Source organism: Cervus canadensis, chromosome 19 (genome assembly GCF_019320065.1).
Source record: "Cervus canadensis isolate Bull #8, Minnesota chromosome 19, ASM1932006v1, whole genome shotgun sequence".
NCBI classification, from domain to species: Eukaryota; Metazoa; Chordata; class Mammalia; order Artiodactyla; family Cervidae; genus Cervus; species Cervus canadensis.
Genome location: NC_057404.1, coordinates 38,811,761 through 38,839,055, shown reverse-complemented (window position 1 = coordinate 38,839,055; position 27,295 = coordinate 38,811,761). Strand labels below are relative to the sequence as shown.

Sequence of the window (27,295 nt, the reverse complement as noted above, 5' to 3'; positions counted from 1 at the left end):
GTTGGTCATTTTTAAGAGTAGGAATTTCTTAACATCCCTCGCCATCCCCACGAGGATATATGAATAAATGCCTGCAGGTGTACGCCTGCCTTGAATTGGAAAAACAGGTATTACTCAAACACCTCCCACTCCAGAAACCCTAACCCCAGACCCCGCCCCACACAAACCCCGCCCCTTTCTCCCACTGCGGGTCCGGAGTTGGCGCAGTGGGCTGACGAAAGACGTAACCTCCGTAGCCTCCTACGTGCAGCTCCAGGCTCTGCCTCTGGGAGTTGAAGTTTCCGAAAGAAGACCTTCTCGAGTGGTAAAGACCACTACAAAAAGCTTTCTGAGAGGTTATCAGATTCCCCGACAACTCCTCTGTTCGGTAAGTCTCTTGGCGCGGAGGCTAGCGCTCGTCTACTCTTTGATATAATCCGAGAGCAAAAGGAGCGCGTGCCGGTCCCGCCTTCCACTAGCAATAGGGCTTCCGGGGGAGAGGGAAGTGGGATAATGGAAAATGGTAGCAAAAACCCAGCTCCGGAAGGAAGTGACGTCGAGAGAGCGCGCCCCTTCGCCTCGCCAAACAGCTTTCTGATTCGTCGGCTGCAAATTAACCCCGCCTCTGGAGTGCGACCGCGCGTGGGTGACATGGAGGCTAGAGTCGGGCTCGGTTCTGCCCACTAGTATAGGTCTTCTTGATGTCGACTTTTGTTTGGGGGTCGAGATACGTGTCCTAGTATGTGAAGTGTGTTCGCTTCCCAAGAATGAAGGGAGAGGGAAATCTGGACTCTGAAGGGCCGGAAAATGAGTTGTGGTTGTGCCCCTTGTTGGCAAGAGATCGTGGGCAAGTCGCTTTTCGTGTTTAAACTTCATTTTTCCTACCAGGGCTGATGTCTCTGAGCGCTGTAAAATGTGGGGAGAGGCCCAGGGGAAAGTTGCTGCAGGTGCTGTTAAAAACACGTTTTAAAAAAGGGTATTCCTTATTTACCCCCATTAGGTCATTTAATTCCGTTCTGCGGTTATTTCGACATTCCTTTGGATGTTTCTGGAAGGAAGGCTGTGTTATACATTATTAAGACTTTAGCCCAATCAGTAAAGCCATGAATTTTTTTTTTTTTTTAAACTTTCGGCCAGTCACACTCATGATGTGTGTTCTCCCTGCCAGGAGTTGTGCTAAGAAGTGGAAATACAAGGATAATGAAGATACAATTTTTTAATTGATCTGTCCCACACCAAATTGCATTAGTCATCTTTATCCATAGTTAGTTTCATAAAACCACCAGATGATCTATATCTAACTAAACGAACCATTTAAAAAAATTCAATGCTCAAGTAAACTAAATTTGGCGCAATTATTTCTGTAATTGCTACAAAGTTGGTTGAACCTGGTGAATGAATTAAAATGTGCTGTGAATAGCACTGCATGTGAGGGACGAATGCAGACTGCTATGGTGTTTATATTTTACTTAACAGGTTAATCTGAACAAAATAGTGCATAGTTAAATGCTCACTGTATGTTACAGGCATTAGGAATTGGTACATGTCTTTGTAAAGTGTGTTGAAAGCAATAAGGAAAGGATCTCAGTCTAGCATCATTTGATGCTTGATCATTGCATCATTCCCTGCAATGTATCTAGCTTATTCAAAGCTTTAAAAAAATTTCTTTTACTACATTCCTTTTTCTTAATTGGAAATAACTTAATTGGAAATAAAAATAGCAGTGATAATGATATTGACAAGCTCATGACCTTTCTATCTATTTGATAGGCTTTTTAAAAATACTAGTATGCAATGATAAGCAAATTAAATTTAACTTGGACTTCTTGGGAAAGGCGAAAGCTCCCCCTGGTGTGCATGAGTTGTAAACTTTTGCTGTACTTTATTATATTAAAATTTTCACAGTCTAGAGCCAATCAACTCTTGCTCTTTTGACCATCGTAGGAAATTATGAAAAACGATGCCACTGATGATAGAAATATTCTCTCCTAGAATATTAAGCAATTTCATAAAGAGAGCAATTTGTTTCCTCTGATTTTTAATTGTGCCTTAAAGTCCGCACGTTTGACTTCCGTTCCTGCATGCCAAGTCGCTTCAGTTGTGTCCGACAATTTGCGACCCTGTGAACTGTAGCCCAGGTTCCTCTGTGCGAGGATTCTCCAGGCAAAGATACTGGAGGGGGTTGCCACGCACTCCTCCAGGGAATCTTCCTGACCCAGGGATGGAACCCACGTGCATTGGCCGGGTTTTTGTTTGTTTGTTTGTTTGTTTTTACCACTAGCCCCACCTGGGACGCCTGCACATTTAGCTTAATGGGCAGGTTTAGCTTATGTTTTTTGTATTGTTTTGGATATATTCATTGCTAATTTTTGTTCATGTGTTTATGGAAAGGAAATAAAAGTGATCCTAGGAATCACAATATATGTTTAAAATTTTTCTTATCTTTTCAGGCTTACTGTGTTTCCTCTGTCTCCTGTTTCTTAAATTGAATAGTAACCTTATTTTCTAGATTAAAAAAAAATTAATGAATGCACTCAAGGTTCTACATTTACCTCCAGTTACCTTTTTGGCCTATGTTTCTCTCAAGCTGTTACTCACATGTTTTAAATGCTCAGACATACGATTTTTTTCGTTTTATTTTTCTGTCTGAACTCTGAATCAGATTGTGAGGTTGTCTTCTAATTCATCAACTACCTCTTGGAATCCAAGTAATCTGGAGTTTGCCTCATATGTTGAAATTTTTATGACTTCACTTCCTCCTTTCCAAATTGGTTCTTTTTTGTTTTTTTAGTGAATTCTTGTTTTGATATTTTTATGCCTGTTTTTGTGTACCAATTTCCCAGTTTTTGTTTTTATGGTTACTGCTCTTCATTAACTCTTTTTTCCCCCCTAATTTCCATCGTTTTATAATTTTGCTTTGCAGACTCATCTGGAATGGAATTATAGCTTCCCTTTCCAAACTATGTCTGTCTACTACTGATTTTGTGGTTTCACCCACCCATGAACCTTTTCAGTTCTTCAGCCCAATAGCAGAGCCTATGTATGTGGCTGAGAATTTCAGTCATATTATTGTACGTTCGTACGTCACCTCATAGCTGGGCCCAGGTTGTAGCCAAGAGGCTGGTATCTGTTCCCCTCAAGTAGTCAGCTTTGTATAAGCTATCTTTAATTTTACCTGTTGTTAGGCTTTTTTCTTGGAAAGAGGAGCCTCACCCCTAACACCAGTTTAAGGGTTCATCTTAAACTTCCTCCCATCTGTCTCCCATCCTCTGTATTGTATTATTATTTTTCTCTTTAAAGATAGGAAACCTCTTAGCTGTCTTTACACTGCAGACCCTGTTCTTAATTTTGATTTTGAAAGGCTATACTTGTTTTGTTTCCCATTTAATATTTTATCTGCCATTGTCATGTGTTGAGAGCTTGGAAGGCAGGATGTCACAGATATAAACTTTTGGCAGTGATCTCTAGGAAGTTTCCCAATTGTTCTTTGTTTTTTTTTTTTTTTGGTGCATTGGCATACAAGTAGAACCAAAGGGTTTTTTCCCCTCCGTTATCTTTTGGTGACACAGGTCTTCTCCGAGCCTTTCAACAGCAGGTGGATGAAAGCAACACAGCTCTTTAAGATTGTTTGGAAATTCCCATTTTCTAAATAAGACTTTGGACTTCTAGAAGACAGTAGAGTTGGATGTGGTCTTGAATCTTTGCTCCATTACTTCATTCAACAAGTATTTTGAGGACCTATTTTGTGCAACATTTGCTCTAGGTGCCTGTTTCTTAGGAATCATATAATAGCTTTGTAACTTTGGGCAAGTAATCTTGGTACCTCTTCCTTTGCAAAGGAGGCATATGTGACTACCCCTTAGGGTTTTTTTTAAGAGAGTAAACTAGATAATAACTTATTAAGTATAGTAAGAATTAATAAATGTTTGATGTTATAATTTTCATTACTTTTAGAAGTTCTTTATAATATCATAGTCTCTCATTTGTTTGTTCTGCCAATACATAACAAGCATCTACTAAGTGCTCGGTACTGTGCTAGTGTTGCCAGTGTAATGTTGGGAAAAAGCAGATGTTAGCCCTGCCCAGTGGGGTTTCCAGAGGAGAGTCAAAGTTGAGTTGTCATTTCTAGGAGATGATCTCCCTTAAAAGAAGTTTGGTTGGTGGCATAAAGAAAACGTGTGAACTCTTATTTGTATTACTAGATGATTCTTTCCCCTCTTAGTAATTTTGCAGTGTAGTAAAATGTCAGGGCTTTGCTCTAGCCCCTAAATCATGCATCTTAAAATTTCTTGTCTTGCAGTCAAGATTTGATAAACTTTCTAAGTTTTCTTAGGTACCCTATATGTCCTATTACATCATTGCATGTTTAAAGAAGGTAGGAACCGTATAATAAAACTGCTGCTCAAACTATGTTCTGCGAACTTTTTTTCTTTCCATTCTCTGAAATGTGGGGATTGTTCTTTTTCCTTTTAGATGTTGGGTTCTCTGCACAGACTTGTTAGCTATCTCTGTAAAGGGAAGAATTACATATTTTTGTGTCAGACCAATAGAATATTTGCAGACTTCATGCTTAGTTTTTAATAGGGATAAAGAACACACATTCTTAAGCTATGGTGTTAATAATTAAAGAGAAAAGATGTCTCAGTATTTCTATCCTTTTCCCTGCTCTAAAGGCAAGTTTAGCTCTAGACAGTGGATATAAAGATGTGGGTTGTGGTTTAGTTGCTAAGTCGTGTCTGACTCTTGCGACCCCATGGAATGTGGCCCGCCAGAATCCTCTGTCCATGGGACTTTCCAGGCAAGAATACACTGGGTTGCCATTTCCTTCTCCAGGGGCTCTTCCCGACACACACATCAATCCTGGGTCTCCTGCATTGCAGGTAGATTCTTTACCAACTGAGCTATCAGAGAAGACCCTTAAAGATGTTGGTGGTTAAATCTAAATAAGATGTTTTAGGTGGCCCTGAGTATTCCACAACTGATTACAGAGTCAGTTTACATATTTTGTTTTTCAGCTGTGACTGAAGTGAAAAATTTATAATTACATATTTATAATGGAATATGTTGGGGGCAACTCAATTTGTTCTCTGTACTGTCCAAAATATAGAAATGTATAGCATACCTTTTATCAAAAACCAATTGTTTGTTTTGATTTTCTTATTTAACATAATTATTTCCCTTTATCACTAAATAATATTGAGAAACATTTTTCTTGGCTGCTTAGTATTCCAATCCAGTATTATAGGTGAACTGTAATTTATATTTAGTCCCCATTTGCTGACATTCTAATTTTTTACTGTTAAAAATAGCAGTAATACATGTATTCTTTTCCATTAATTTTGTTTATATTTCCAATTAATTTACAGGAATTCTAAGGAAATAAATTATTGTAAGAAAGAGTATCAACATTTTAAATCTCTTCAAACATATAGGTCTGAGTAGCCTTCTGGGAAAATTGTGCTATGCTGCCAAAAGTGTATAAAAACATCCCATTTCATCAAATGATCTTTGCCAGTAAATGACGATTGATTGCCTAAATTTGCAGCTTTTTCGTTACTAATATGGTTTCATTTTAATCACACCCTTTGGTCTTTTTTTTAACTTTTATTTATTTATTTTTGGTTGTAAATCATCTGTTCATGTCAGAGTTGCTTTTCAATTTTTCAGAGGCATCAAATAATGTCATCTGAAATGTTGCCAGCATTTAGTGAGACTTGTAATGTTGAAAGACAGCAAGACTTAAGTGAAGACGGAGAGGAAAATCAGAAGCCAGGATTAAGTGAAAGGTTTCAACCAATATCTAAACGGCAAATGAAGAAGCTAATGAAACAGAAACAATGGGAAGAACAACGAGAACTCCGCAAGTATATATCAAAGTGCATATATTCTATCCCTATTTAGAGATATGGAATGTTGGACCTTCTGTATAGTAATTATGCAATTACATAATTATGCAGTAGTAATTATGTTAATTAAATTGGGACTGTACATATTGTTAGCTCACTTTGTCAGTTGGCTACTAAAACTGTTTTAAGTTTGTTTTTTTTTTTTAGCAGTGTTGCTGAATTTACACAGTACACTTTTCTCACCCACACCTATTGTGAATAGCACCTCAATTTCTAAAATAACCAATTTATAAAAAGGATATAGTTAGCATCTATGTCCTAGATATGGAACAAAAATAATCATCTCAGAAAGGTCAAATTTGGGCCTAACATTGATTTTATTAGAACTATTATAGGTTTTGGTAAGAGCAGTTAGGCTTAAGCTGTTATTATAGAAAGGCAAAATTTATTAGAAAATTAATTGTTGATGTAGATGAAAGAAAAACCTGAGGTTTGGGAGTAGCTTTTTCTTAAAAAATAACTTTTATTAAAGGGCTTCCCTGGGGTGGCTCAGATGATAAAGAATCTGCCTGCAATGTGGAGACCTGGGTTTGATCCCTGGGTTGGGAAGATTCCCTGGAGAAGGGAATGGCTACCCACTCCAGTGTTCTTGCCTAGAGAATTCCATGGACAGAGGCGCCTGGTGGGCTGCAGTCCATGGGGTTGCAGAAAGTCAGACACTACTGAGTGACTAACACTTTTTTCTTCATTTTATTTTTATGGGCTTCCCTGGTAGCTCAAAGAGTAAAGAATCTACCTGCAATGCAGGAGACCTGGGTTTGATCCCTGGGTTAGGAAGATCCTCTGGAGAAGGGAATGGCTACCCACTCTAGTATTCTTGATTGGAGGAATTCCATGGACAGAGGAGCCTGGCGCACTACAGTCCATGGGGTCACAGAATCAGACACGACTGAGCAACTAACACTTTATTTTTCATAGTTAATTCACAATGTTGTGTTAGTTTTAGATGTACTGGAAAGTGATTCAGTCGTATATATATGTATATGTGAAAGTAAAAATGTCAGTTGCTCAGTTGTATCCAGCTCTGCGACTCCATGGACTGTAGTCCTCCAGGCTCCTCTGTCCATGGAATTCTCCAGGCAAGGGTACGGGAGTGAGTTGCCATTTCCTTCTCCAGGGGATCTTCCCGACCCAGGGATCAAACCTGGGTCTCCCATATTGCAGACAGATTCTTTACCATCTGAGCCACCAGGGAAGCCGCATATATACATACATACTTTTTCAGATTATTTTCCATTATAGATGATTACAAAACATTGAATACAGTTCCCTGTGTGATACAGTAGGTCCTTGTTGGTGGCGCTAGCGGTAAAGAATCCACCTGCCAATGCAGAACATGTAAAAGACATGGGTTTGATCCCTGGGTAGGGAAGATCCCCTGGAAAAAGGCATGGCAACCCACTCCAGTATTCTTGCCTGGAGAATCCTATGGACAGAGGAGCCTAGCAGGCTACAGTCCTTAGGGTTGCAATGAGTTGGACACAACTGAAGTGCCTGAGCACAGAATGTGTATGTTAATCCCAAACTCCTAATTTATCTTCCCACTCCCTTAACTGTCCACTCTTGTAACCATACGTTTCTTTTCTGTGTCTGTGCGTCTACTGCTGTTTTCTAAATTACTTTATTTATATCACTTTTTTTAGATTCCACATGTAAGTGAGATCATATTTGTCTGAGTTACTTCACTTACTGTGATAATCTCTAGATCCATCCATGCTGCTGCAAATGGCATTATTTCATTCTTGCTTACAGCTGAGTAATTTTGCACTGTGTATATATACCACATCTTCTTTCTCCATTCAATTGTCAGTGAACATTTAGGTGCTTCTGTGTCTTGGTTTTTGTAAACAGTGCTTCTGTGAATGTTGGGGGTGTATGTGTCTTTTTTAATTAGAGTTTTCTCTGGCTATATGCCCAGGAGTGGGATTGCTGGACCATATGGTAACTCTATTTTCAGTTTTTTAAGGAATCTCTATACTGTTTTCTATAGTGGCTGCACAAATTCACATTCTCACCAACAATGTAGGAAGGCTCTCTTTTCTCTTCTTCCTCTCCAGCAGTTGTTATTCATAGACATTTTGATGATGGCCATATTGACTGGTGTGAGGTGATATGATAGTTCATTGTAGTTTTGATTTGCATTTCTCCAAAGCAACATTGAGCTCCTCTTCATGTGCCTTTTGGCCATCTGTATGTTTTCTTGGAGAGAAATGTCTGTTTAGGTCTTCTGCTCAATTTTCGTTTGGGTTGTTCAGTTTTGTTTTGTTTTAATATTAAGCTACATGAGCTTTTTGTTTATTTTGGAAGCAAATCCTTGTTAGTTACATCATTTGCAAATATTTACTGCCTGTCCATATGTTGTATTTTAATTTTGTTGATGGTTTCTTTTCCTGTGCAAAAGCTTTTATTTTTGTTTTTACTTTTGTTACTCTAGGAGGTGGATCAGAAAAGATCTTGCTGTGATGTATGTCAGAGTATTCTGCCTATATTTTTCTCTAAGAGCTTTATAGTATCTGGCCTTACATTTAGGTCTTCATTCCATTTTGAGTTTATTTTTGTGTATGGTGTTCTAGTTTCTTTTTTTTTTTCAGTTTTTTCAGTGTTTTCCCAAGACCACTTACTGAAGAGATTGTCTTTCCTCTTTCCTGTACTCTTTTTTTCCTTTGTCATAGATGAATTGATATTAATTAATTGATATGTTTCTGGGCTTCCTATCTGTTTCATTGATGTATGTGCCTCTGTGTTTGTGCCAGTGTAATACTGTTTTGATGACTATAGCTTTGTGGTATAGTCTGAAGTCAGAGAAGATGATTCCTCCAGCTTCATCCTTTTCTCTCAGGATTATTTTGTCTATTCAGGGTCTTCTGTGTTTCCATACAAGCTTCAAAAAGTTTTGTTCTAGTTCTGTGAAAAATGCCGTTGATATTTTGATAGGGATTGCACCAAATCTGTAGATTGCTTGCATAATATGGTCATTTTCACAGTATTCTTCTATTCCAAGAACATGGTATATCTTTGCATCCGTTTGTGTAATCTTCAATTTCTTTCATCAGTGTTTTATAGTTTTCAGAGTATAGGTCTTTTGTCTCCTTAAGTTGGTTTATTCCTGGCATTTTATTCTTTTTGATGAGATGGTAAATGGGACTGTTTCCCTTAGTTTCTGTTTTTGATATTTTGTTGTGTGTAGAAATGCAATATATTTCTGTGTATTAATTTTGTATCCTACAACTTTACCAAATTCATTGTTGAGCTCTAGTAATTTTCTTCTGCATCCTTAGGCTCTTTTGTATGCAACATTGTGTTATCTACAAACAATGACAGTTTACTTCTTTTCCAATTTGGATTCATTTTATTTCTTTTTCTTTCTGCCTGCTGTGGCTAGGATGTCCAAATCTGTGTTGAATAACAATTTTATTTTTTTTAATATATGGTTATAATTGTTGCTTGAAAATCATTAGGGGAATGATAAAAGTAAAATTTTTTATAACTCTCAAACTCAGCATTTTAAAAGTTTTCTAAGTACACATAATGGGCTGTGTGCTGTGCTGTACTGAGTCATTCAGTTCTGTCTGACTCTTTGTGACCCCGTGAACTGTAGCCCACCAGGCTCCTCTGACTTTGGAATTTTCCAGACAAGAATACTAGAGTGGGTTGCCATGCCCTCCTTCAGGGGATCTTCCCAATCCAGGGATCGAACCTTGAACCCAGGTCTCCCACATTGCAGGCAGATTCTTTACCATCTGAACCACCAGGGAAGCCCATGAATACTGGACTGGGTAGCCTATCCCATCTCTAGGGGATCTTTCTGACCCAGGCAGTGAACCAGGGTCTCCCACATTGCAGGTGGGTTCTTTAACAGCTGAGTTACCAGGGAAGCCCCATATAACGTGCTACCAATAATAAATGAACTTACAGTTCAGATCTGTGTAAACAATATTTTGCTTTTGCAAACTCATTTGCAAATGAGTAAAGCTTTTAGACTATCTAAAATTGCTGATATTTGACAATTTTTGATCCACGAAGTGGCAGTTTTTTATGATTTAGCCTACTGATTTTAAAATCATTTTTTCTTTGTTTAGAAAAGTTTTGTAAATATCCAAATAACAAAAAGTTGTTTTCGATTACTAATTTTAGACAAAAGCGGAAGGAGAAACGCAAGAGAAAGCAATTAGAACGACAATGTCAACCTGAGTCAAATTCAGATGGAAGTGACAGAAAACGTATTCGAAGAGACGTTGTTCACAGCCCACTCCGCCTTGTCATCGACTGCAGTTTTGACAGCTTGATGGTATTAAAGGTATCATGAATCATTGTCAGAAAAATCCTGTAGCTGAACTAGGTTGAATAATTCTTGCTTTAATATGTAATATTACTTTGATATAATTTATGTACTAAAATGCATCTTTTTTTCTTTTTAATTGTGGTTTTAATGTACATAACAAAGTTTACTATCTTAACCATTTTTAAGTGTACAGTTCAGTAGTGCTAAGTACACTTATGTTGTGCAGCCAATCTCCAGAACTCTTTTTCATCTTGCAAAACTAAAGTTTTATACCCACTGAACAGCCATTTCCATTCCCCCTCCCCCAGCCCTTGGCCTTGGCGTTCTACTTTCTGTCTCTATGAATGTGACTACTCTGTGTGTCTTATATAAGTGGAATCCTACTTTTGTGACAGGTGTTTTTCACTGAGCATCATGTCTTCACTGTGCTGTGCTCAGCTGTTAGTCACGTCTAACTCTCTGTCACCCCGTGGACTGCAGCTCACCAGGCTCCTCTGTCCATGGGATTTCTCAGGCAAGAATAACGGAGTGGATGGCCCTTTCTTACTCCAGGGGATCTTCCTGACCCAAGGATGGGACCCGTGTCTCCCACATTGAGTGGCGGATTCTTTACCACTGCACCACTTAAGAAGCCCCTGCATTGTGGTGTGTGTCAGAATTCCCTTATGTTTTAAGGTTGAATACTATTTTAGTGTATATATAGACCACTTTTTGTTTATTCTTTCATCTGTTGTCAGTGGACATTTATGTTGCTTCCCTCTCTAGGCTATTTTGTTGGTTTCTTGTGTGTGTGTGTGTTTTAAACTATTTTATTGAAGCAGTTGATTTACAATGTTGTGTTAGCTTCTATTGTACAGTAAGGTGACTCAGTTATGCATTTATATGTATATGTATATATACACACACATTTATCCCTTTTCATATTCTTTTCCATTATGGTTTATTACAAGATATTGAATATAGTTAGCTGTGCTGTATAGTTGTACCTTGTTGTTACCCATTCTGTGTGTAGTAGTTTGCATCTGATAAATCCCGGGTTCCCAGTTATCTCTCTCTCACCTTGGCAACCACAAGTCTATTCTGTCAGTCTGTTTCTGTTTTGTGGATAAGTTCACTTATGTCATATTTTTAGATTCACGGGTAAGTGACGCACATTTGTCTTTCTGTCTGACTCAGTTAGTATGATAATCTCTTAAGTCCATCCATGCTACTGTAAATAGCATTGTTTCTTTTTTATGGCTGAGTAGTATTCCATTATATAAATATACCATGTCTTCTTTTTTTTTTCTTAAGTGGCGTATAATTGCTTTAAAATGTTCTCTTAGTTTCTACTCTACAACAGTGGAATCAGCTGTATGTATATGTGTATCCCTCCTCTTGACCCGTCCATCCCACCTGCCTAGGTCGTCACGGAACACCGGGCTGAGCTCCTTGTGTTACACAGCAGCTTCCCACTAGGGGTCTGTTTTACACGTGGTAGTGTACATGTGTCAGTGCTACTCTCTCAGTCTGTCCCACCCTCTCCTTCCCGCTGTGTCCACAAGTCCATTTTTTATATCTGTGTCTTCTACTCCTGGCCTGCAGATAGGTTCATCAGTGCCCTTCTTCTAGATTCCATATATATGCATTAATATACAATATTTGTTTTTCTCTTTCTCTTACTTCACTCTGTATGACAGACTCTAGGTTCATCCATATCATTACAAGTGACCCAATTTCTTTCCTTTTATGGCTGAGTAACATTCCACTGTGTGTATGTACCACATCTTCTTTATCCATTCGTCTGTTGATGGATATTTACTTTGCTTGCATGTCCTATTGTAAATTGTAAATAGTGCTGCAGTGAACATTGGGATGCATGTATATTTTTGAATTATGGTTTTCTCTGAATGTATGCCCAGGAATGGGACTGCTGGATCATATGGTAATTCTATTTTTAGTTTTTTAAGGAACCTCCATACTATTCTCCATAGTAGCTATTCCAGTTTACGTTCCCATCAACAGTGTAGGAGGATTTCTTTTTCTCTACATCCTCTCCAGCGTTTATCGTTTGTACATTTTTTGATGATGGCCATTCTGACAGGTGTGAGATGATACTTCATTGTAGTTTTGGTTTGCATTTCTCTAATAATTAGTGATGTTGAGCATCTTTTCATATGCTTTTTAGCAATCTGTATGTCTTCTTTGGAGAAATGTCTGTTTAGATCTTCTGCCCATCTTTTGAATTGTTTTGATATTGAGCTGCAAGAGCTGTTCTATTTTTTTTGGAGATTAATCCCTCGTCAATTGCTTCTTTTGCAAATATTTTCTCCCATTCTGAGGGTTGCCTTTTTTGTTTATGGTTTCCTTTGCTGTGCAAAAGCATTTAAACTTAATTAGGTCCTGTTTATTTATTTTTGTTTCTCTTTTCATTACTCTAGGAGGTGGATTGGAGAAGATCTTGCTCTGATTTATGTCAAAGAGTGTTCTGCCAATATTTTCCTCTAGGAGTTTTATACTACCTGGCCTTAAATTTAGCTCTTTAATCCATTTTGAGTTTATTTTTGTGTATGTTTTTAGGAAGTGTTCTATTTCATTCTTTTTCTTGTAGCTGTTCAGTTTTCCCAGCACCACATACTGAAGGAACTGTCTTTCCCCCATCATACACTCTTGCTTCCTTTGTCATAGATGAATTGATGATAGGTGCATGGGGTTATTTCCGGGCTTTCTGTCCTGTTCCATTGATCACTATGTCTGTCTTTGTGCCAGTGTCATACTGTTTTGATGACTGTAGCTTTGTGATATCACCTGAAGTCAGGGAGCCTGATTCCACCAGCTCTGTTTTTCCTTCTCAAGATTGTTTTGGCTTTCCAGGATCTTTTGTTTTTCCATACAAATTGTAAAATTTTTTGGTTCTAGTTCTGTGAAAAATGCCATTGATAATCTGATAGGGATTGCATTGAATTTGTAGATTACTTTGGGGACTGTAGTCATTTTCACAGTATGGATTCTTCCAATCAAAAAACATGGTATATTATCTCTCCATCTGTTTGTGTCACGCATCTTTGATTTCTGTCATTAGTATCTTCTTATTTTCTGCATCCAGGTCTTTTGCCTCCTTGGGTAGGTTTATTCCTGGTATTTTATTCTTTTTGATGAGATGGTAAATGGGACTGTTTCCTTGATTTCTCTTTCTCATCTTCTGTTGTTAGAGTATAGGAATGTGTATTCTACCCAGTAAGGCTCTCATTCAGATTCAGCGGAGAAATCAAAAGCTTTACAGACAAGCAAAAGCTAAGAGAAGTCAGCACCACCAAATCAGCTTTAGTGTATCCTAAGTTGGGACTTCCCTGGTGGTCCAGTGGTTAAAACTCCTCGCTTCCAATGCAGGGGGCACAGGTTTGATCCCTGCTCGGGTAGCTAAGATCCCACATACTGCACAGAGTGGCCAGAAAAAAATAATAAATTTTAGATTTTTTTAAAAATTTAAAAAAATTTTTTCCTGAAAAAAATGCATCTTAAATTAAGCTTTTCAAAATCTGTGGCCCTAAATTAAAGTATTAAATAGCTAGTAGGTTGCTTTTATTTATATCTATATGTATGAAGTAGCTCAGTCGTGTCCGACTCTTTGAGACCCCATGTACTACTGTAGCCCACCAGGCTCCTCTCTCCATGGGATTCTCCAGGCAAGAATACTGGAGTGGGTTGCCATTTCCTTCTCCAAGGGATCTTCCTGACCCAGGGATCGAACCCGGGTCTCCCACATTGCAGGCAGACGCTTTACCGTCTAACACCAGGGAAGCTATATCTATATGTACAGACAGAGGGAAAGACAGGTACTGTAATAGGTTATGAAACTCAGTAACTGCATATTAATCGTAAAGAGCTGTGGGGGTTTTGTTATTAATCCTAACTGAAAGGAGGGGGGAAAAATATGACTGGCTTAAAAGGATTATTTAATAGTTTAAGATAGTTGGTTGTTTAAACAATGCTACTATGTTTTAATTACTTTCTAAACTTTAATACTATGGCTCTAAGAGTTTTATTTTTTTTTCTTTTGTTGTCTCCTAAGAAGAGTGAAAGTTTTCATGAATTTATATTTTAAGTGGATACAAAATGTGAAATTATGGGTCACTTACAGAATATTGACTTATAGTAATTATTTAAATAGTGTGTAAGGAAATTGAATGGAAATTAATCAGAAAGGACTTGTATTTCTAAAGAAGAAATGTACCTATCTAGTTATCCTTCCTGCTTCTTCTGTTCCACTCGGATTATGAAATGGCCACAGGTAATTTTTAAAATATTGCTTTAAAAATTGCACTCTTTTATAGGACATTAAGAAACTTCACAAGCAGATTCAACGATGTTATGCAGAAAATCGACGAGCACTGCATCCTGTGCAGGTATGTTTGAGGAATTAAAACAAACTTCCAGTTTCCTTTTATATCTTCCTTCAGAAAAGGTGTAGATGATCCTGATTGCCTGTACAAGAATTAATCTTACAGGTAATCTTTCTTAATGAGCTAAATGTCTCTTTGGGAAAATGTTCTATTTTTCTACAAAAATAGAATATTTTAAACATTTTTCATACATTATTCTCAGATACACTGTACCCAGTCATCATCAGTCCTATACACACTGACCTGTTCATTGTTATGTAGTTGAACATCTTCATTAAAGGACATACACATATTTTCCTACCAGTTTCTCAGCTCTCACTCCTTTCTGGGGAGTAGCGGAACTGCCCCAGTCTGATACGTGCCATTGTGCCTGTTGGCCAGATTTTCTCTACTTAAAGGATTTTGAGTCACTGATAATTTTGAAGGATTGAGGGAGTGATTTGTGAGACTAGTTGACTGCTCTTAAGAGTAGGGTCATTTTCCTTATTGTTTTAATTCTAAGTGAGCTAAAAATTAACTCTGGCTCACTGATGTTAAAAACTAGAAAATGTTGTTAAAATTTTGGTTAGATATTTTCTTTTTCTCAAGTGATAGTAATATTATATTTTTACATTTTATATTGTTTTCACCCTTGATTAGATTTCAAATATGTTTCAGGGTTTAAAGTCAAAGCAAAATTATGAAGACTGTGGACTAGTAATAAATAACAGCAGTGGCAAAAGAAGGGGAAGGGAAACTTGACATGGAAGCAGGAATATTATAGAAAAGTAAATGATCACCAAGCAAGAGGCAGATTATAACTGCTTAGAAAATGGAATGAAAATGTAGGTGGAATACAGAAGTTACTGGGTTAGGAGATGCACAAAAATACGCATTTCTACCAAAGATAAGTCTTTTCATGTTCAAAGCATGTCATAAATTAATTTTTTTCCAGAATGAAAATATTTTGTGCTTCATTGATAGTCACATTAGTGTGTGAGGAAATAAAATATTGACTTTAATAGTCTTTCAGTCTCTCTTTCTGTGCCTGCCAATCTCTTTATCAGTTTTATTTGACAAGCCATGGAGGCCAGCTGAAAAAGAACATGGATGAAAATGACAAAGGATGGGTCAACTGGAAGGTAACTAAAATCGATTAAGTCTCATATAATACAAAGTATTTTTAGGCTTAAAAGTCTGCGTTTTTTACCTGAGTTCTACATAGTGCTAACAAATATGAGTCAGCAGCTCCAAACCCTATGTATCACTGTTCCTAAGTCTAAGTTTACCAAGGAGAGAAGCTAAGAGACTTGAGATATAGTTTGTACCTTCTTTCATGAAATCTCACTTGCTATTTTACTGCCAACTTTAAAACATGTTTTTTTAAAAAAGGAAAGAATTTAAAGGTCTATATGCAATCTCAACCCAGCAAACTGTCTATACGTTATTTATAAGCATGAAGTCACTCTAAAATTTGGAAATATACTTGTTTTCTTCTAAATCTGTTCTATACCCTCTGGTGTCCACTATCCACACATGGCTATTGAACTCTTGAAGTGTGACTGGTCTGATTTGAGATGTGCTATAAATGTCAAATAAACATTGGATTTCAAAGATAGTACAAAAAGGAGAAAGAATGTAAAATATCTGCTTAAAATGAAAAAAACACAATCATTATAAGTTGAAATGATAACATTTAAGGTATATTGTGTTGAATACAATGTATTGTTAAAATGAATTTCATCTATTTCTTGTCCCTTTTAAAATCATTTACTTATTTATTTTTGGCTGTGCTGCGTCTCCGTTGCTGTGCCCAGGCTTTCTCTAGTTGTGGTGAGCGGGGGCTACGCTCTAGTTGCAGTGTGCAGGCTTCCCATTACAGTGGCATCTCCTGTTAAGAGCACAGGCTCTAGGCGCTAGGGCTTCAGTAGTTGCAGCCTTGGGGCTCAGTAGTCATGGTCCATGGGCTTAGTTGTTCCACATCATGTGGGATCTTCCCAGATTAGGGGTCAAATTTATGTACCCTGCATTGCAAGGTGGATTCTTAACCATGGGACCACCAGGGAAGCCCCTTGTCATTTTTTTTTTTAATGTGGCTACTAGGAGGATTCAAATTACATATGTGGCTCACATTTTTTTTTTTTCCTTTTGAACTGAACTACTCTGTTATTTGCAAAGATAACTAATAGATTGGCTTTAGTACCAATCCCTAAGGAACCTTAATCCTATTCTACTCAGAAGTGGTGGGTTATTCTTATACCTTTTCCCTTTCTCCAAGCCAGTTCTCACTGTGACAGACTTTCCCTGTCTCACTCATTAATCCTATAATGACTGCGTTTTTTATTTTATTAATAGTCTATAGCATAAAACATTTTCAAAAGTCTTTTTAAGTTTTAAAGTATGATATATTTACCAAGTTTTACATTCATACCTGTTTTCCTAAGAAATACTGTAATGAGTTAGAGTAGGCATACTCTCAGTTATTTTATGGCTTGTAAAATTTATTACTTTATACCACCAGTTTTCCAGAGACATAATGAGTTCACTAGTTTCTAGTTATGCACGTTCCTCTTGGGGCCTTTATTAAGTATAGGAATCATATTTATTGTATATCATTTTCCAGAAAAATGGCTGCTTATTAATCAATAGGCTATATACACTTAGGTGAGAGGTCTCCTGCTTCATTTTTTTATTTCCACAAAAATTATTGAGAAGTGCCATCTAAACTTTGTGATATATCTTCCTTTTTTTCTTTCGGTGCAATTTGCAAAATTCTGCCTACTGTTGTTCAGCCTTCAGTACCTCTGACCTGACAGTTTTGGTAAAGAAGATTTCAAATGTCTCTTTTTGTGGAAGTAGATACATGAAAATTATTAAATCTGTAAGCCCTTTCTTTTTGATGATTCATATAAATGGAGAAGGAAGTAATTGGAGAAGGCATTCTTTGGCTGGAGAACACTGTGAGCAAATATATAACAAAAATGCATTTGTTCTGTTGGAACAGAAAGTTAGAAAGATAGATTGGTGCTGTATTAAGGTGAGAGTTACTAAGTTAAGGAGCTTGAATTTTAACCTACAGATCAATATGAAACATTGAGAGTAGTGTTTTCAGAAAATGAGTCCCCCAGCCATGTGAGGAAGTAAATTGGAAGGATCTGAGGCTAGAGGTGGAAATAGCATCAGGAGGCTACATAAATAATTGAGATGTGAGGTGAAAAGATGTTGGAGTGATAGGTTCTAAGTAATACATTGTTATAATATTCTTTCAAACTTCCTGTCAAATATTTTTTGGGTAGGTTTGTCTAGGGAAAAGAAAATAATTGTTTTTAGCCAATTTTCACAAAATCCTGTTAATTAATAGCATCTTTCTCTTTGTGTTTTGAAGGATATCCACATCAAACCAGAGCACTATAGTGAATTCATACAGAAAGAAGACCTGATTTATCTTACATCAGATTCACCTAATATATTAAAGGAATTAGATGAATCAAAGGCCTATGTGATTGGAGGATTAGTAGATCACAACCATCACAAGGTACATACTATTAAGTTTTTATTTTGCTTTTGCTCATACTTAAAATTGCTGTACCAGTGTTCTTGATAGTAATGTTAATTTTCTTAACAGTAAATACTGAGAGCTTGTGTTTACTGAGTACCGCGATATTTCAGTCACCTTTCTAGCTAAGCGAAGCATTTCACACATGTTAGTTTGCTTTATCCTTACTGCAGCCCAGTGAAGTCAGTGTTGTTAGTACGCACAGTTTACAGATGAGGAACCAGAGGCACATAAAAATTAAATCTAAAATTAATAAAAATAGGTAGTAGACACTTGAAACTCCAGATTGGTCTGGAGCCCATGTGCTTAAATGATTTTCTGTATTGATAAATGCTGCTTCTGCTAATCAATTTCTAGCCTGCTGGTAAAATTTATATTAATTTATATAAAAATTTATATCCAAACTGGTAAACTTAGGCCCATTTTCAAATATGTGATTATATGGGATGTGTTTTCTCTCCTCTTTAATTTGTACTTTTGTCTCTTCCCACCTCCTTACCCTCATTCAAATGAAAAATTACAGAAATACACTTTCTAAAAGAAAACATTGTTTTGTGTTTTGCCAGCTATGTTGCATTGTGCTAAATTAAGCTCAATTTATTTAGTTAAGTATCTGTTGAAATGTTGTCAGCAGAATAATACACAGTAATTCATTATTCTCCTATAGCACCACTGTGCAGGAGAATTTTATGCATTGTTGGAAGTATGTATATCATCGTGTTCAGTATGGTAACCCATTGGCTGTTGAGCACATGAGTTGTACATAGTATGATTGAGAAATTGAGTTTTTAAAGATTATAATAAGTTTAGGTAGTCAATTGTGTCTACAGTTGGACAGTACAGCTCTATAGCATCATAGGGAATTTTATCAGGATGATCTTTAGCCTTTTTATTTTTTTCTTAGTAGAAAAATTCTGTTTTCTTATTTCTGTAGAACTGGTTTTTTTCTTTCATGTTGTATGTTTCTCTGAACTAAAACAATTTTGTTTTCAAAAAGACCTGACTTGACCTATTATCAAATATTGGCCTCTAAAATATGCAGACTATTGGCAACTCCTCTGGCAGTCCTGTGGTTAGGACTCTGTGCTCTTGCTGCCGAGGGCCTGGGTTTAATCTGTGATTGGGGAGCTATAAGATCCCAGAAGCTGTGCAGCATGAAGTGGCCAATAAAGGAATAATTATTTTTTTAAAATGCAGACTATTAGTTGAGAAATTTAGCTCTTTTTCCTCCTGTGTTATGTCTTTGGGCTCTTTTAGTCCTGGTTAGACCCAGGCTTTAAGGATTTTAATTTTGAGAAGAAAATTCATATTCAGCATTCTTTTTTTTTAAGTTGAAATTCATGCATCCAATAAGTATTATTCCACTGAAATTTGTATTATTTGTTTATTTTTTGTGTTTCTCACACATAAATTAAGTGTAACATTAATAGAATTTCTAAAGTGTTTACATTTCATTAAAACAAAGTCCTAAGACAGGATTTAACTTGATTTCCTTTCTAAAGCTTTTTATTCTACCAAGCTAAGGTTGGGTTTGGGGTTTGTTTGTTTGTTTTCATAATTCAGCATGCTTTTAATTGACAGAAATGGAAATATAAAATTTATGGACCATAGGAAATTTTTTTCATTCAGGTTTTTATTTCATTAGTTTTTGCCACTTGTGCCTCAGCGCTATGTAATTGAAACAGTTCTATGTTTCAGATTCATGAGAGGAGTGATGATGCTTCTATAAGAATTCAGTTTGAATACTTTAAACTGAGAAAAAGGCAGTGTGGAGTGATGAGAAGCTGCTTGAGTCAGGAGGCATGAGCCAGTTTTTCCTTTGGTTCTTCCACTGACGAACTTTGTGACAGGATAGAGAGCATAATGTCTTTGGTTTCCTCGTTTGGTTAAAATAAATACCAGCAACATTCTGACTATACTTATTATCAAGAGAATATTTTCAAATTAGCTGTTAAATATACACACTCAAATTCAGATTATATTCTCTGAACTAAAGTCTTTCCTAAAAATTATTTATTCTATCTTAGACTTTAAGTTTAAATAATGTAATATTCTAGTCCAGGTAATGATGTCTTTGTTTTAGGGACTCACATATAAACAAGCATCAGATCATGGAATTGATCATGCACAGCTTCCCCTTGGGAATTTTGTGAAGATGAATAGTAGAAAAGTTTTGGCAGTTAATCATGGTAAGCTATAAACTTATAAGCTAAAAATTTACCTATGTGAACACTGTGAAAAATAACCTTCTATTTACATTTTGGAAAAGTAGAAAATATATACCTTTGGAAAATTAAAATGTAGCCATTTATGATTTGTTTGACTGATACATGCATATTTTAGAAAGTTTTGAAGCTATAAAAAAGTGTAAAGAAAAATAAGTAGGTGTTATTTCACAACCCAGAAATACTTGATAGTAACTTTTTGGTGTTTCTCCAAGTTCTTTTCCTATGCATAATATCCTTTATTATATAAATGGATTCTTACTCTATTACATAAAATGTTATAAATGTGGGGTGTTTTCCCTCCATTTATATTTATTGAGTCATTAATGGCTGTGTAACTTTTATTCATCTGAATATATCAATACGATAATACAACCATTCTTCTGTTGATATGTTTTTCTTTTTACTATTGTAAATATTATAATAGATATCCTCAGACTTAAGTCTTTGCCTGGAGTTTTGCTTTTTGAAATTTTTTTTAGTAGAGATTTTCGTTAGTACACAACTATTAATTGGGTTTTTTAAATTTCTCTGTAGCAAGCTCTAGGGAGTTATAGAAATGAATTTATTGATTCAAGAAATGAACCTCTTCCAAGACTTTTGATATATAATGTATTCCTTTTCTATCATAAAGTAATCCAAATTTACCCTTTCATCAATGTGTTAAAGTGAGAGGAACTTGGCGGGACAGTATTTGAAAAAAAAAGGAGGCAAGACACTCCACAGAGCGAGTGGAAAGCTAGAAGAAATTTAGATTAATGGTAGCTTCTCCCTGCCCCCTTTTTTTTTTTTTTTTTGGTTTTTTATTAGCATATAAAGGATAAAAATGTGGCAGGAATAAAGAATAAGAAGGAAAAAAAAGAGGGGTCCTCTATTAGTTATAATTGACAACGGATAATGGTAAACCTCTGAGTGCTTAAGAAAGGATATGAGGAAAAGCTACAGAGTAGCATCTTTGAGAGCCTTGGTACATATTAGCTCTGACAGCTAATACAGGAGAAGGAAGTAATAAGAACAAAGTAGTTATTAGGACATATTAGCACTCTTAACACAAAAGCAATGTATTTTAAAGTATATAGCATTGTGATGAGCTAGGCTAAGAAACATACAGAGTTTGTCTTTGTTGCAGTGTTTGAGATTATTCTGGAATACCTGGAGACAAGAGACTGGCAAGAAGCATTTTTCACCATTTTACCCCAAAGGAAAGGAGCTGTTCCCACAGACCAAGCCTATGAAAGTTGTTCATGTGACAAGAAATTCGCCAGAGTTGAAGGTGGATTAAACAGTGATTCCAGTGAAGAGGAAAATAGGCATGAGCTGGATTCACCACATGAGGAAGAAAAGCAGGATAAAGAAAGTAGCACTGAATCTACAGTGAACTCTGTACCGTACTAGTATCATCTTTTTTTTTTTTTCTTAAGTTTAAGGAAAAATCAGGAGAAAGGTGTTTCATAGAATATTTGAATTGGAAGGAAATTTCATTTTCTTTTATTTCTGTTGTGAATTTTTTTAAACTTTCTTTTTGAACTAAGTGATAAAAAGTACTCATAAGAAAGCATTTTTTTGTTCTTGCATAAGAGTTAAATATGTAAAATAAAAAATAATTTTCTAAACCTCAAATAACCATTACTTGAGAATATTACCCTATTAGTAAATCTGTTGGAGAAGGAAATGGCAACCCACTCCAGTGTTCTGCCTGGAGAATCCCAGGGACCAGGGAGCCTTGGCGGGCTGCTGTCTATGGGGACGCAGAGTTGGACACAACTGAAGCAACTTAGCAGCAGCAGTAGCAGCAGTAAATCTGTATTCTTTTATTTACAAGATTGTGTTCTTCAGAATGTGCCTTCTGACCTTTCAGTTTTATTACTATATGTTTATATCAGTGTCTTTCTGATTTATTGCCTGCTTATTTGTGGAGGCAGGTATCCTAAATCTCCTTTAAGTATAACAAAATTTTCTGAATGGGAGGTTACCTTCTATTTGCAGCTTTTATATTCAGTTTAATTATTTCAAAGGAATATAGTGATTTTAGGAACAAAGTAGTATTGGATTGATGAGGGGCTTCTGTGGTGGCTCAGTGGTAAAGAATCCACCTGCCAATGCAGAAGACATGAGTTCAATCCCTGGGTCAGGAAGATCCCTGGAGATGGAAAAGGCAACCCATTCCAGTATTCTTGGATTGAATTGATAAATTCAAAAATTGATGTCTATTGGACTATGGACCCACCTCTATCCTTTTGTGTGTGTGTGATGCTTTTGTGGTTCTAAGGCAAGCACTGAGGACTTAATACTTTAATATATTTTCTTAATTTAAATAATGATGGTAAATTATTTTGATTACAAAATTAATTTTTCAGCCACCAGGGAGGTCCATTTTTCAAGCTAGATTAATTTAAAAGGCTGTTGAGGGATTTCCCTGGTGATCCAGTGTTTAAGAATCCACCTTCCAGTGCAGGGGACACGGGTTCGATCCCTGGTCTGAGAAAATTCCACATGCCGTGGGGTAACTAAGCACGTGCACTTTAACTACGGTGCCTGTGCTCCAGAGCCCTCACGCTGCAACTCCTGAAGCCCACGTGCTCTAGAGCCTGTGCTCCACAAGAGAAGCCACTGCAATGACAAACCCATGCACAGCAGCTAGAGAAAGCTCGCATGCAGCAATGAAGACCCAGCCCAATCAAATATAATAAAAGGCATCGATGGATCCATTTATGTCATTACCCAAATTTAAAAAGAAACAGCTCTTAAAAAAGTAGCCCTTAGCAGCTATCCTTTTTCTCCTTATGTACTTCTTTAAAATAATGTTGGTTCTTAAGCAAATAAAGTTAACTTTATATGTGCATCTGTCTATCATATAATAATATTTAAGCTAATGTAAATATGTTTCTGTAAATAATATAAGCATGTATGAAAATATGCATATAATTGTATATACATCTGTCTGTCCACATCATGTATAATTCTGTTATTGATGATAGTAGGATTGAGTTGCCATATCTATATTATTTGTGTGAATGTGCTGAAAAACACTAAGGAATTTAAATTTCATAAAATGTAAAAATCTGTAACTAAACATTTATATGAGGGCATTGGCAAGAGATGGTAGAGCTAGTAGATATTCTAGTTCCTGCCAGTAAATGTAGAGCAGTTATATTTAATGTGATTATTCTTTGTCACAGCTAAAGTAACATTTCAGAAGCCTTAGTTACTAAGTTTGGATAAATTAAGTTTCTGTTTTTTTTACTTATTGGCATCTCAGATTATATACATATTTGATCAAAAATTCACTGAATTTAATATTGATGTTCACTGTCTCTCTTGTTGCTTTATTCTTAGTAAGCTATTACAGTTATCCATTTAAAGGTCTGTGAGCAATGTATGTAAATAAAGAAAAGCCCCCACAGTTGTAGAACAGAGTTTATGTCTTAAGTTGTATTTTTCAAAGTTACAGATTTTTCTAAGTGTAGTTAGTAGCCTGGAATGTTAGGCTTATAATTTAAATCATTCCATATGGAATAAGGCTCAGTTTAATATTGAAAAGTGGGGAAAGGTCATTACAAGCACCATGTAGTTTAATTTTCACTAATTAAATAAGCCCTATATTTGTTTCCAGGGCTGCTGTAACAAAATACTGCAAACAACAGTAGTTTATTCAAAAACAACAGTAGTTTATTTAAAACAACAGAAATTTATTCTCAAAACAACAGAAACGTCCTCTTCTAGTTCTGGAGCCTGATAGTCCAGAATCAGGGCGCTGGATGGCTCATACCCCTCAGAAGGCTAGTGAAGATTCCCTCCTGGCTGCTTCTAGCTGTCGGGGGTTGCCAGCGGTCCTTGGCGTTCCTTGGCTTGAAACTGCATCACTGTAATCTTTGTCATCACATGGACTTCTGCCCTCTGTCTTTTGTGCTTGTATTGTCTTTTTAAGGATACTGATGATTGGATTAGGGTTCACCATTATCCACTGTGACCTCATTTTCACTTGATTTTATCTACAAAAACTGTTGTCAGATAAGTTCACATCCACAGGTACCACATACTAGGACTTGAACATATCTTTTGGGTGGATACAATTATGTTCACTCCAAGTCCATATCTAATTTGGATTGCTGATGACAAGAAGGCGAAGATGACAATTAGAAATTACTAATTCCTGAGGTATTTAAAATTTTGTTTTTCTTTAAATAATTGTATTTTTTTTCTTATTTTACTATGTTTTCAAAATTGTTTTGGTTTATCTGAGGTACTTTATGTAAAAACTTAAGTAATATTAAAGTCACTTGTATTGGAACATAGTAAAGGTGGGGAATTTAGTTAGTACTTAAATGCATAAAAAGGAGATATGTCTGCTGAAATAATAGGATTTTCTCATTCTTTTTTTTTTTAATTTTTAGAAGTTTATTGAAGTTTAGTTGATTTACAAGATTTTGGGTATATCACAAAGTGATATGATTATGCATACACACTATATTTATAAAATATATATTTTTTCTTTTTCAGGTTCTTTTCCATTATAGGTGATTAGAAGATATTGAATATTCCCTGTGCTACATAGTAAGTCCTTGTTTGTTTATTTTTTATGGAGTAGTGTGTATCTGTTAATCTCAAATTCCTAATGTATCTCATCCCCCACTTTGCCCTTTGGTAACTTAAGTTTGCTCTTTGTGTCTGTTTTGTAAATAAATTCATTTGTATAAGTTTTTTTTAGATTTCACATATAAGTCATGTGATGTTTTTGTATTTATCTGATTTACTTGACTTAGTATGATAATCTCTGGGTCCATCAGTGTTCCTACAAATGACATTATTTCGTCCTTTAACATTCCATTGTGTGTATATATATATATATATATATGTATATATATATACACACACACCCCCCACATTTTCTTTATCTGTTCATTTGTCAGTGGTCATTTAGGTTGTTTGCGTGTCTTGGCTATTGCAAATAGTGCTGTAGCAAACACTAGTGTGTGTGTATCTTTTTGAATTAAGAGTTTTTGTCTTTTCTGGAAATGTGCCCAGGAGTGTGATTGGTGAGTTCTAAGGTAACTATTTTTAGTTTTTTAAGAAACCTCCATACTGTTCTCCATAGTGGGCTGCACCAATTTACATTCTTAGCTACAGTGTAGGAAGGTTCTCTTTTCTCCACAAGCTCTCCAGCATTGATTTGTCGACTTTTTGATAATGGCATTTTGCCTGTTGTGAGGTGATACCTTACTGTAGTTTTGATTTGCTTTTCTCTAATAATTAGCAATGTGAACATCTCTTCACGTACCTATTGGCCATTGTATATCTTCTTGGGAGACATGTTTATATAGATTGTCTGTACATTTTTGATTGGGTTTTTTTGATTTTGATTTATCTTGGCCCTCTGGTGGGCTGGGCAGTGTCTCGAGGTGAGTCCAGAGGCTTGGGCTCACTGTCCTCTAGGCAGCCTATTTGTGATGGGTGGGGCTGTGTCCCTGGCCAGTTTGTTGTTTGTCCTGAAGCATCTTAGCACTGAAGTCCACAGGCTATTGGATGGGTCTGATGCTCTTGGTGCTAATGAGCCAAGATGTTAACCGTCAACAGCAAGTGTTCGCCAGGCTGGATGTTCCCCAGTGCGTCCATCACCGGCGTCTGTGCCCCCAGTGTAAGCCACAGCCGCCCCTGCCTCTCCAGGAGACTGGAGCCCGCAGGTTGGTCTGGCCCAGCTCCTATCAAATTGCTGCTTTTGCTCTGGGTCCCAGTGTGCTTAAGGCTTTGTGTGTCCCTTTCAGGAGTAAAGTTTCTATTTCCCCAGTCCTACAGGGCTCTTGACTGAATGCCCTGCTCGTTCTTCAAAGCCAGACGTTCAGGGAACTCATCTTCCCAGTGCCGGACTCCAGGCTGAGGAGTCTGATGTGGGGCTCAGAACTCTCCTGTGCGAGAACCTCTACAGACTAATTATTCTCCAGTTTGTGGGTCACCCACCTGGGGGGTATGGGATTTGACTATACTGTGAGTCTGCCCCTCCTGCCCCTCTTGTGGTTCCTTCTTGATGTTTCCAGTCTTTTTCATCAGTGATTGTTCTGCAGTTCTGATTTTGGTGTGCTCCTAAAAAGAGGTGAACTCAAGGTCTTTGTACTCCGCCATCTTGGCTGCTTTCTCATTTCATTTCTTTAAAAACACATGGTCTTTATAAAGCAAGCTCCTTTTTAAGGGGAAGGACATTGTTGAGACTGTTTCTCCAGAGATCAGAGTGTTTGCACTGTGAAGAATTTTAAAATACTTGGAAATGCCAAAAGGAAGCAATTCAGAAGATTCCTTTTAGGAATACTTTAGGAGGTGAATGAACAATTATGAAACCCACCAATTATAATCAGAAGGTAAAATGATGTATTATTTCACCTTATAGCTGGGAAAGGTCACTGAGATGATATAGATAGAAGGCAAGAACTGTCCACAGAGCATCAAGAATAGTACAGACAACTGTTGTAAAAAGTGAATAAATAAGAAAAAAGAATGCAGGGATTAGAATTAATGACAGCAGTGTTCTAGAACACTCATTGAAATTTCCTGCAGTTAGTATAGAGATATTTATCTCTGGTTTCTTGGCTTCTTGCTAGACACATATAGTAGGCACTTAAATAGGAAGGGGAGAACCAGTGACAGAATCAAGAGATAATACAAGTAATGTATGGCAAAACCAATGCAATGTTGTGAAGTAAAATAAATAAATAATTTAAATTTAAAAAAAAAAAGAGATAATACAGTTAGTGGAAAAAGTTGGTTTAAATCTCCCCACTGCCTTGTGATAGTTGTGTGACTCTGGGCAAGTTATTCAACCTTTTTAGGTCTCAGGAGTCCTCATTTGTAAAATGGAAATGTTATCCCATTTAGCCTATCCCTTAGGGTTGTGCAGTCAGCTGGTTTGAAACCAAACAGCAGCTAACTTGATAATGCTTTCTCATATTGACATTCCTTCATTTCTTGTCTCATTTTCTCCATTTCACACTCTTCCT

General features: G+C 36.5%; 1 protein-coding gene across 4 annotated transcripts; it reads left to right on the top strand.

Moving 5' to 3' along the window:
* The first annotated feature begins 204 nt into the window (after positions 1–204).
* TRMT10A (tRNA methyltransferase 10A) lies at positions 205–23,725 on the top strand. Of its 4 annotated transcripts, none has more exons than XM_043438622.1 (8): positions 205–367; positions 5,647–5,843; positions 10,020–10,182; positions 14,481–14,552; positions 15,596–15,670; positions 17,914–18,063; positions 20,168–20,273; positions 21,439–23,725. In XM_043438622.1, the coding sequence occupies exons 2-8, from the start codon at positions 5,659–5,661 to the stop codon at positions 21,702–21,704; spliced, it is 1,017 nt and encodes a 338-aa protein (XP_043294557.1). In that variant the 5' UTR covers positions 205–367; positions 5,647–5,658; the 3' UTR covers positions 21,705–23,725. The 4 variants fall into 4 exon arrangements, with proteins under 4 accessions (XP_043294557.1, XP_043294559.1, XP_043294558.1 ...); XM_043438624.1 differs by lacking the exon at positions 205–367 and adding an exon at positions 433–718; XM_043438623.1 differs by lacking the exon at positions 205–367 and adding an exon at positions 433–826.
* The last annotated feature ends 3,570 nt before the right edge of the window (positions 23,726–27,295 follow it).

Bases quoted from the DNA above. Each gene is read 5' to 3' on its own strand.
- TRMT10A (XM_043438621.1), top strand. From the start codon at position 4,322: ATGTCCTATTACATCATTGCATGTTTAAAGAAG. The intron at 15,671-17,913 runs GTAACTAAAATC...TGTGTTTTGAAG, and splicing joins AAGGATGGGTCAACTGGAAG to GATATCCACATCAAACCAGA. The intron at 18,064-20,167 runs GTACATACTATT...TCTTTGTTTTAG, and splicing joins TAGATCACAACCATCACAAG to GGACTCACATATAAACAAGC.